General features: G+C 33.4%; 1 protein-coding gene across 4 annotated transcripts in view; it reads left to right on the forward strand.

Annotated features, from left to right (window-relative positions):
• The window catches only part of LOC117171297, a 68,113-nt gene extending 56,363 nt beyond the window's left edge, over nucleotides 1-11,750 (forward strand). For 3 of the 4 annotated variants that reach the window (XM_033358457.1, XM_033358459.1, XM_033358458.1), the window contains 3 exons: nucleotides 2,349-2,603; nucleotides 4,557-4,810; nucleotides 4,893-5,237. In XM_033358457.1, the coding sequence (XP_033214348.1) occupies nucleotides 2,349-2,603; nucleotides 4,557-4,810; nucleotides 4,893-5,237 (854 nt within the window). Of the gene's footprint in view, nucleotides 1-2,348; nucleotides 2,604-4,556; nucleotides 4,811-4,892 lie in introns of all 4 variants that reach the window. The other variant, XM_033358456.1, reaches the window with a different exon arrangement.
• The last annotated feature ends 327 nt before the right edge of the window (nucleotides 11,751-12,077 follow it).

Below are 12,077 nucleotides of genomic sequence, written 5' to 3' on the forward strand. Positions count from 1 at the left end.
GTGGCCGTACGAGCACAGTTGATGCTGAACGATCTGGGCGCCCAAAAGAGGTCACTACACCAGAAAATGCCGAAAAAATCCATGATATGATGTTGAATGATCTCAAAGTGAAATTGAGAGAGTTAGCTAATGCTGTAGGCATATCATTGAAAAGTGTGGGCAATATCGTGCATTCAGTTTTGGGAATGAAGAAGCTCTGCGCGCGATGGGTGCCGCGTTTGTTCACAGTGGACCAAAAACGAATTCGTGTGACAACTTTCCAGCAGAATTTGGCATTACTTTCGCGTAAGCCGACCGAGTGTTTGCGCCGATTCATAACCATGGATGAAACCTGGATCCATTACTACACTCCTGAGTCAACGCAACAGACAAAACAGTGGGTTCCACCGGGCCAAAGTGCTCCGAAGCGTCCAAAAACGCAACAATGGGTCGGAAAGGTTATGGCCTCCGTATTTTGGGATGCACATGGCATAATATTCGTGGACTATCTTGAAAAAGGTAAAACCATAACCGGAGCATACTATTCATCATTATTGGACCGATTGAAAATCGAAATCGCCGAAAAAAGACTGCATTTGAAGAAGAAAAAACCGCTTTATCATCATGACAATGCGCCTGTTCATTCATGCTTAGTTGCACCAGCAAAATTGCATGAAATCGGCTTCGAATTGGTTCCTCTGCCACCGTATTCACCAGACCTGACCCCCAGCGACTATTACTTGTTCCCTAACCTGAAGAGATGGCTCACCGGTAAGCGTTTTTACTAAAATGAGGAGCTCATAGCTGAAACTGAGGCGTATTTTGGAGACCTTCCGATCGAGTACTTTTCGGATGGTATCAAAAAGTTAGAAAATCGTTGGACTCGCTGTATCGACCTGAAAGGAGAGTATGTTGAAAAACAAAACCGACTTTGGCCAAAAAAACGTCTCCGTGTTTCATTTTTCAGGGACTTATCAGACTGCCTAGTATGACTAATTGTGAAAAAAAATTACGGTCAACTCGATAATGCAACATTGATGATTCTAAATAAAATTTACAAAACGTTTTTATTTTCTTATGGAAATTACGTGTTTAACTTCTTTTGGGCTTATAGGACTTCATAATACTATTTTTTTAACTACAAGAAAAAGCTCATTTATGTTTTTGTGGACTCAAATGAAATGGGAGAGGGTCGAATGCATGGTAATTCGTGATAAAAATTACAATGCGGTTTCAGAACACCCTGACATTATACATTGACAATTCTATACATACATAAATATTGACTCATTGCTATTATAAAATGTTATGCTTTACTTTTAGATTTAATACAAAAATAATGACCATCAAGCCAGATCGCTTTTTCATCATGGTTTTTGTGTGTTTATGTATTATCAACAAACTTTATTTAGATGAAATTTATCGTAACATTGCCTGAAATAATCAGAATGAATTATAAATATATGTTTTTTATTGGTATTTTCTTATGTATATTTGTAATTTGTATGCTATAATGCGTGTTTTAGTGTGCTGTAAAATACACGTTCAAATTTATATGGATTATTAAGCCCATATACAATTATTGTGAACACATCTGTTTCTATAACCGCGTTGGAACAGAAATATAGATTTTTCAATTCTTTTAAAGTTTTTTCTCTAGGACAAAAAAGGAATCTTTTAATTGGTGTATAATCCGGTAGAGTGAAAATAACAAGGCACGTGTGGTGTTATATTGCCAAAATGCTATAAATATTCACTGCAACTAATTGATTGTGCATTGTAACTGTACGTGTTCGCTTCCCACATACTATCTCCTCGCTCTATGTATCTATCTCGTATATCAATGTACTTTTAGGTCACTCCAGTATCAGTTGACACAAATTTTGTATTGTTGTGGTTACAAATTTTTGGAAAGAATTTACAGATCAGCTTTCAAATTAACCAAAATTCTTCAGTTTTTTTTAGAGAAATATATTGTCTTGGCTAGAGTCTTATCTGTAAAACTCCTGTTCTAGAAATCAGTTTAAGCTTGATGATTTAAAAAAATATTATGTCCATTAATATTACGTTATCAAAATCTTGTTTCAGTATATGCTGTGAATATTGATTATAAGAATACTAAATTAGTGAATGTTTATTTTAATGATTAAATAAACGTAATTTAAAATCAGTAGAAGGTCATTTTTTGAATGGGATACTGTTTTTTTCAATTCTGTATATATATCTTTGAGTAATTTAATAAGAATGTAAAAGTGTAATTTGATTCGAATTTTGAACTTCAGGGTTAAAATGAATCATCAAGCTCGAACAAAGTATGTTAAGAAGAAAGATTTTATACATTCTGTGTAAGTGTCATTTGTGGATTCTAGTGACCGCGGAGCCGCATGTAAACGGGGATACAACCGGAGGATCGAGCGTTGCGTCGACTCCGCCGTCGCAAGTAGCTGCTCCAGCGTCGACCGTAAGTCCCTGGATCGACGACGAACCAGTGGTAAAAAGCCCTCCGGAACCAACACGCGTGAAGTCTCCGGAACAGATGATAATGCGGTCACCAGAACCCGTAAATTGGACAGTGCCTCTGGACACAGGGAAAACATTCACTGTCACCCAAAACGTCAGGGAAGGTAGGATATTATCACACACACACGCAACTAAATGTAAAATTTAACCCCATTTCAGATTACTCTCTACCTGCGATAAAAATTGGCCCACAAATTTGGGCATGTTTATCGCGTCAGCTTATTTCGGAATTCTTTAATTTTCTAAAATACTATGCACAGTAAGTCCAAGTAGAATTTTACGTGAGACTATTCACACGTGGAAATCTAGAAAAACCACGTGAAATTCGGTTGCAATTTTTAAACAAAGAATACCACGTGGAATTCTACTTTGAATTCCATGTGGTTCTTTATGGGCTGTTTTTCCGTATTCAAAATCGTAACACCACTATTAAACCTGTGGGGTGAGGCATGTTACTGAAGTACACAAGTTACTTAAAACTAAAAAATTATATCCATTTTTACGTATCACTCACAGTTGACGAAAAAATCAGGAGAGAGTGGCCATCACTAAATCGCTGACTCAGTGTCACTAACACACTACGTCTAAAAGCTCTAGCTATCTATGTCCATTAGGAAATAAGAAAAAAGGAAAAAAAACTATTTTTTAAATTAAGGTGGAAAACTATACGTTGACTTTATCTAACATTTTCTGAAAAATACGCCACATTAAAAATATTTATGTTTACAATTAATATTGCTAAGGGTCTCAGCTTGCAATCTCCGAGTAACTCAAGTATTTAATAATAATTATATTAGAAGTGTTGCAATTGCTAAGGAAAATTAAGACCTATTTTAGAAACCTAGTATCATTTCCTATACGTTCCAATACTTAAAAAACCTACTAGCATCGCATTCTTACTTTTTATCGCTTAGGAAACGTAAACTGAGTACTAAATTCGGTAGTTTGTAGCATTTGTACATAAATCGACCTTTCTGAACAAAATAAATAGCAAAATAAAATATTTAATATCATATTTTGTTCGTACACTTCTCGCGTAATATTAGCGTAATAATTCGTAATAATGCGTAATAATGCGTAATAACGCGCAATATAGATCCTCAGAAAACGAAAAGGGGGTCTCGAGGGTTACACAGGACTTAATGAGGTCTTCTACGTTTCTGAAATTCACAGAGAATTTGTAGTAAATGTATGAGAATTTTAGGAGGTTCTAAATATGGCTAGAGTAGACCCAACGGGGTTCAAACTAGGATATGGCGGGTTGGGTAGGGCTAAAGTAGGTTCTATTTGGTAAACTAAGAAAATTTAAATTTCCACCGCGTCCAGATCGAAATTATCTAAAACATTCTCTATTGGGTCCAAGCAGTTTTAAACCTTCAAGAAATTTGAATAGTAATTATGTAAATCTAAAGAAATTTTTGAAGTAAAAAATATGCAATTTTCAAAGCTAGCATTTCCCAACATTCTTAAATTAAAAATGTTCTAAAAGACTTCCCGTTGAGGAAATTTTAAACCATTCTTCAACTATTGTAAAGTTTTTAAAATAAAAACTTTCAAAATTGTCGTTCAGTAAATTAATTCCCGGCAATTTTAGATTTGTATAGAATTATCTGGAACCGCTCACAGATTATTTTAAACATTCTTTTATTTCTCATATTCTCTTAAAATCTGGATTGTTCTAGACATTTCTGTTCCATCTATAATGTTTGAAAATATTTTTAAATTCTTCTAGAGTGATCTTCATAAATCTAAATTAGTGAGATAATACGGGCACTAATTTACTTTGGTACACATGCCAAAGCCAACTATCAGAAGAATATTTCACAAAGGTTTGGATTTTTTTCATATAAATATTCTAGAATTATATAGAATAATCTACACCGGTTTTTCTAGAATATACCTCTATTTTTCTAAAATTTTCTCTAAAGTACGGAATGTTTTCAAATGATCTAGAAAGTTTCTAAATGAAAACTTCTAATCCCTAATAACTAGAAAAAGTCAAAAACTCGCAAGTAAATAAAAATAAAAGTATTCGATTTTAACTTTTTTCCATAAAGGGGAACCGCTGACAAGACCACACAGTGAGGCAAAGTCATGGGGACCTTCCTCATTGCCGCAATCTGCACCACCTGAATGGGCTCAGCACAAATCACACCATTCGCAGCACTCTGGTTACAAATCTCCAGAAAGTGAAAGTGTATCTCTTGGAAGTTTTAGCGGCACTAATGGACATAAAGATCCAGATTCGGATAGGGGCAGCCCCTTGCCAGTACACGTTCAGTGGTCTCCCACTCCAACAAAACATAGCAAGGTATATAAAGCAGAAGAAAATCATTATTTCAGAAATCATCTCAGTACAACTTAACTAATTTTAAATCCTATGTTCTTTCCAGCACACAACCGACGAGGAAGAAGACACAGACGATCAAAAAATAGAACCATCTATAAAAACAGTCGCTGGAACGAATCTGCGTTGTCTGGAGGATCCTGTCTTTGAATTCGACAGGAAGAAAGATACTGTCCTGTCGACTTCGACAATTCCAGCTGTCGCTGTCCCCGGACAACAAGGTTACCGTGTCCTGGAAGCAGAACCTCCTCAGATAAGTGGGTCAGGATATCATGTGCTGGAAGCTCCAGCAATCAGTCCGGGTGCATCGCAACGATCAGCTGCCACCGATGTCCTAGAAATGGCTCGCAATCGGTTCGACAAATTCTGGGGAAAAGGCCCAGAAAATTAGAGCTTAGGTTAGAGCTTCAACGATCGGTCGTGCTCGGGAGAACGAATTATATTATATTGCATAAGCGCAAAGTTCAAGCTCACTCGCGTCTTATCCGAGCTGCTTGTCACGATAAAAGTGCGACAGCTAGTCTTGTATCGAATACCTTCGTCACCATATATGGCTTCTTATTTTTAGAAACCCTTCAGAAACGACGAAAGAAAAGGCTGGTACCTTGAACAAAAGATCAAATTTTCGCCGTTTGCACGAGATTTTAGGAAGCTAATCAAAACTCCCGGCGTTTCTCCTTCACCCGCACTCTTTTTCGCTAATAAAATGAATACATTCGTAGATCGAAATATTATCGGTTTTTCACAATTTATCATCGCTGGATTTATACAATGGATTAGAAAAAGCGAACTGATTTTCTTACGATTAGAGACGTACACTCTTCCGAGTGTTGAGGGTCTTCGATTTCGAGATTAGTCAATGAATTTTTCGCCAGGTACATCACGTTTAGGATATTAATCACGCAACTCTGTTCTCAAAGTTATCTCATCATAAATCATTAAAATTTGGACAGTTGTAGGAATAGAAGGTTCGTTTGTGAAACGAACAAGATCTGACCGATGAAGAGTCTTAGATTCTCATTCTATTTGATTTTAGTTAATACATCCTAGTATCTAAGCTTTTCTGATCAATTTGAAGCCAATAGGACTTTGCCAAGTGGAATCAAATATAATTTTGAGAGCAGAGTTGCATGGAGGGTAATATTTAGTACTACAGTGCAGGAGCCTTCATTGTTTCTCGTGCGTTTTATATGAAAACTGGATGTATCTACCACACGTGATGGTACACGAGTTGTAGGGTGTTTCGTACAATAAAAATGTTCTTTGCTTGCTTCCTCAGTGTAGTCAACTTCCAGGAAGAATAAAGCAGAATCCAGCACGTGTTAGGTTTGATAGTCGCCAAACTGATCGACACTCCAATGTTGTTTATCTACATTTAGATATATATTCAGCAGACTTGCTCTGGATCATAGCAAATTGGCGGTACGCGTTTTAAGTCCGCAAGTGATTCGTAGTGTTTTTAATACGATATACTGTCAGCACCACATCTCCAATTCTAGGCTCAAGAAGACGGATTGTCCTTTTTCTTAGCCCTGCATGTGAATCACGCTTCATCACCCAGTGGGTACAAAACCATGAATATCCCAAGAACATCCTTGGGGCGTTCCTAAGACGTCTAATGTCAGTCCAGTCAACGTCTCTAAGACAGCTAATGTCTTAAAGATGTCCTAAAGACGTCTTAAAGACATAGAACTTTCTCGTGACATATTTCGTACTAGCATTGGGCGTATTAAGATCATCCCTAGGATGACCAAAAGACATGTTCCAAAAGACGTCTCAGGGATGTCCCGAAGACTTCTCTAGGCCATGCTTAACTTTCTTGCCCACTGGGCAGCTTCGCCAGACTGACTCCTCATTTGCATTCAAGGCTTGGGCTCTAGGATCAAACTTGTCGCAAATGAATATAAAAAAAGAACAGAGAAGCAATGGATTTTAGAGTTCTTGAGCATTTTACTAATATTCGTCCAAAATCTTTTCCACTAAACTTATTGACAGGTCTTGTCTAAAAAACTGGATAACTGCCGACATCTAAAAAACAAAGAAATTTAATAAAGTATCCGCACAGCTTTTGAAGAAAACATGATCCACTCAAGTTCCTTCTATGAATGTAAAGAGTTGATGTTATGCTAATCATGGTGGAAATGCAGTTACTGTTCCTTATTCCGTCTATTTGATACAAAATCTGCTTACGCGTATCTTTTTGGGTATTTATTCATTATTAACTTAGATACGACTGTTCCAAGTTAAGTTAGTCTGTCGATGATTGATACGCATCGTCACACGTTCGATATTACATCGGGGAACTCGGAAAAGCTCACATACTTTGATGCGGTTCACATACGTAAAAATCGCCTCGATTTATGTTCTAAAGTTCAAACAAAGAAAATACATAAGGGAAGAGCTTTTCTCTCTCACGCGCATTCAACACACCAGTACACCACACTCCATCCAAATCCACGTCCAAAGTCCACAATTTACCAACATTTAGCGCAAGAGTACGCAAACTTAATGACTGATTGACACTCCTAATTAACTTATGACATGAGCTACAGACGACGATGGACCATGCGAGAGAAAAACAAAAAGAGAATGTTGAATTTATCAGCACTGGTATTTTGAAAAGAAAAACTCAGTTCGATCTGACGGAAATGGGCAAAAAATTTGTGAAAATCTCAGTTTTTCCTTCTTTCTGTATTTCATGTCGATTTTTTAAGGATCTACAAGTCCATATAATATGTTGAGCAACTTAAAAACTTTTTTCGGCTGAGATTTCAAAATATAAATAGTAGATTTTGATTGAGAGTTGTTTCTACTCTGACCGTCCAATTTTACGAAAATTGACCATTTTCTCCATCATAATGTTATTCATCTAATGTTATGTCGGATATTTTTTAAATTTTCATGCGACACGCTTAAATAACTTGGGAAATTAATTGTCATTTAAATAAAAATAATGTTTTCACAAATGATAAAAGTTTCTGATAAAGGAAATCAATTCGGAGAAGTTAAATTTCACAACCCAGTGGGCACAAAACTATGAAAATCCCAAGAACGTCCTTGTGAAGTTCCTAGGACGTCCTATGTCAGACCAATCAACATCTTTAAGACGTCCAATGTCCTAAAGATGGCCTAAAGACATGCACATTTTTGAGACATCTTTCGTACTGACATTAGATCTTTTAAGATCATCCCAAGGATTACCAAAATACATGTTATAAAAGACGTCTTAGGGATGTTCCAAAGACGTCTCTAGGACATCCTTAACTTTTTTCCCCACTGGGAACATTTTAATATTATGAGAAGCCTCGACAATCGAAGCACATTTTTGTAAAATGTCTAGCATGCTTTAATAAAAGTTTCGAGAAAAATTAAGCATATTGTTCAAAAGGAACGAACCACTCAAAATATGGATATTCGCCTGAATTCATTGGATTTTAGTGAAGTTGACGAAATTTAAATGAATTTGATGAAGTACATATAAATTAGAATAAATTCAATGGATGTTGAGTTTGAATAAATACAACTAAATGTTATTAAAATTAACTCACAATCTATATGACTGAAATCGGCTAAATTCGACTAACTGCAAGTGAGTTCGTCTAAATTCAAATGAATTTCGCTAAAATCAAGTATATATTACTAAAATGACACGGATCTACATCTTACAATTAAATTCAAAAATTGAATTTTACATGGGCAATTCAAGTGGACTCGAGTGCATTAAACTTTAATGTGCTTTTTTGAAATTCACCTGCATTTGATTCAATTAAATTTATTCAAGTTATGCATTTGAATCGATCTAAGTGAATCTGAATTAATTTAAATTAATTTGAATCAATTCAAGTTAATCTGAATAAGTACAAGTGAATTTGAATACTGTCAAGTAAATTTGAACAAATTCAAGCAAATTTCAATCAATGGAAGTAAATTTACATTAATTGAAGTGAGTATAAATAAATTTAGGTGAATTCGAATAAATGTAAGTGTAATTGAATAAATACAAGTGCTTTTAAACAAATTAATCTGCAGTCAAGTGAATTAAAAAACATTCAAGCTCATTTGATTAACTATGCTTTGACTGCGAATTTGGCTAAGTTGAAATGAATTTAAGTCAATTCAAGTAACTTTGAGTAAAGTGCGCCGATTTCAAGGAGTGTATTGAATGAAATTAAGGTTAATTTGAATAAATTTCGGTAAATTTGAACATATATATTCAAATCAATTGCGCCAATTCAAAATAATTTGAATAAACTTAATTGGAATCAAGTGCAGTTAGCTCAATTGAATTGTATTCAACTAAAGTCAAGTAAATTCGAATAATTTAATAGAACTCAAGTGGATTCAACTAAAATCAATTTTATTTGACAAAAGAAAAGTATATTTTAGAATTTCAGCTCAGAAACTGGCGTAAGATAAAAAAACGTAACAGAAAGAAGGAAAGGCAGAGATATACAAATAATTCATGAGCTACAGAATAATTACTGTCGAAAAACTGCTGCTGATCTTGAAAAGGTTTACATTATAAGGGCAACCAGAAATGCAAAGAAAAAATAAAGGGAGGTACATTATTAGCACGTGAGATGTAATAAAAAGACAGTGATATAGAATATAAAGCAATCAATGTCTTAACATGATAATGAATGAAATTGAGTGAATGAAATTTTGAAATTACCGTGAAACAGTCAATCGTTTTCGCTTGAATCCAGCACACGAGAAAAAGAAGGTGAGAATGAAAAAAACGAGACCGAATGTGTGAACGAAAGAGAGGCTACCCGGGATTTCGTTTGCATTCCCGCCTTAGTCTCTATGCCTACTATAAATATAGATAGACCATATTATAATGTATTACAATTATACACGAAATATAAAAAAATGAATGTATATACATATATACATTATATAATATATAATACCATTCGAAAAGCTGACATAAGTAATGGCTGTGGTTGGAAAAGGAACGAATAACAGTGATTGATCAAAACTCTTTTTTCAAAATATGCGAATTTTCTGAGATAGTTCCAGTAGGAGATGAACTTTTTTATTTTAGAAATAATTATCAACATTTCATATTTCAGGATAGAATTTAAAGTAATTTGTTTAAATTTTAATACTTTAACAAGAAAAGTTGCAACGAAATAAAAGGAAAATATCTGGAAAACTGGAACCAGAGAAAAAAGTTCCTTGTTTGTGAATTCGTGTATATATATGTAATTGTAGTATGCAAGAATGATAGAAACATTAGTTTTGAAAAACTGTAATGATAACCTAATGTTCAACAGGGTACTAATATAGTTTTTATATGACAATTAAGATGTACTCGTATTTTTAGAATCATTAATTTATCAGTTGTTGTTCGAAGACTTAACGTATTAATTTAAATAACAGATTAGTTATTAAAATGAAAAGTCATATTTAATTTGTCTACTGCCACTATTTTATTCCGAAAGTTTGATTTTTATTAAATAAATGTTATAATTATGATGGAAATGCTTTCTCATATTTTGAGAAAAAAGTTTTTGATCTTCGCTTGAAACGCTTGTGAGAGTATTGAACATTGAGTAACCTAAATAATTTATGACGCATAGATATTCTATAGCCGAAGGGCATTTACGAGAATTATTTATCAATAAGTCCTGCAGAATGAGATAAATTGTTTGCGCACTTTTGTATTCAAATTTTAGAAAAATTGTACATTATTCCAAAAATCACAACTAATTCTTTCTTGAAAGTATAATAAAGATACCTGTTTCTTATTTCTTGAAATAAACAGAAATATTTTTTTACAATTTCTGTAGACAAAATTAAAGCTTAATTTCTCAAATTAAAAGCTGTATTTTTATATCATTATTTTTACTAAGAATTTAAGCAATAATGGATTTAAAGGTATTAAAAAAAGAAACTTTTAAATAGTCTAATTACTTCGTCTAATTTAAAAATACGGTTGTGATTTTTGGATAACCCTATATATAAAACCTTTGAAAAAATTAGGCAAAGTTGTTGTGTATTTATACTGTATTTGAGCGTTTATGAAACTGATGAGTTGCAACTACAATTCCAAGTTTATAATCAGAATATAATTGTGCTTTGATGAATATTGATCTATTAACAAATTTACTTCAGAAAACGTAATGTTTAAAAACTTTAAAGGATAATAAAATCACTGGCAAAAAATGATGCACGATAAAATATTCGTTTTTAAAGTAACTTGCTTGCCACGAACTAATTTTCCGATACAGAATACTTGGAAGGCGAGTGTCGATCGCTTTTAACGTAATGAAAACTTCAATTTTTTTCATACTTTTAGGTGCAACAAATTTGTACTAAATATAACGAGTGCAAATGTACAAATTTAATATAAACGTTATGGTGTTTTTTTATTGAGATATATTGAGCTCCAATATTTCTCAACATACTTCCATCAAAGTTTAAATAGAGCCAATATTTTTGTTTAATTAAAGAATCTTCAGTATTAAAATTTCAACGCAAAATATTATTTAGTCGAAATTAACTTTTCAAATATTTCTGCTATCATATGAATCAAAATTTGGAAACTGTAAATGAGTCAGATTGTGAGCGCTTCTGTATCTTTTCTAAATGTTAACAAATACTTCAAATGAATGTTTATGAACTTAATTAACAAAAAGAAATTTGCTATAGACTTTTTAACATTTCTTAAGTTTGAATATTTTGGCACTAATGCGACATTTCCTGGACAGTTTTCATCTCCCCTTCCTGTCCATAGTAACATGTTAAGTTAAAAAATTATATGGCGCTTGATAAATTTGAGTCTACACACTCCGATTGAATTATGAAAGACGATAATTTATTACAATATTGAAAATTATTATGGCTATATATTATATAAATTATATATTACTAGACATTGAAATACTCGTAATAAAGACACACGCCGACGCTTCCTGTGAACTCGACTTTTAATCACCTAATCAAAATTCCCTTGGAAAATATCCATGTATAATATAGAAATAACTTTTTTAAATTATAAAAATTCTACATTTAAATCTTTTGAAAGGAAAAATGACAATTTGGTATCTCAAGCTTTTTAAGATTTTTTACTCATTTTGATATTGTCAGTTTATTTTTTATAACATATAATAAAAATTATTATTTAAAAACCAAAGAATGATCGCAAGATGGAATACTATAATTCAAAACGTACTAGGAAACAATGGATATTATTTTAAATATCACAATTTTGAATCACTTTATC

The sequence above is a fragment of the Belonocnema kinseyi genome, chromosome 4, assembly GCF_010883055.1.
Source record: "Belonocnema kinseyi isolate 2016_QV_RU_SX_M_011 chromosome 4, B_treatae_v1, whole genome shotgun sequence".
In the NCBI taxonomy this organism is placed as follows: domain Eukaryota; kingdom Metazoa; phylum Arthropoda; class Insecta; order Hymenoptera; family Cynipidae; genus Belonocnema; species Belonocnema kinseyi.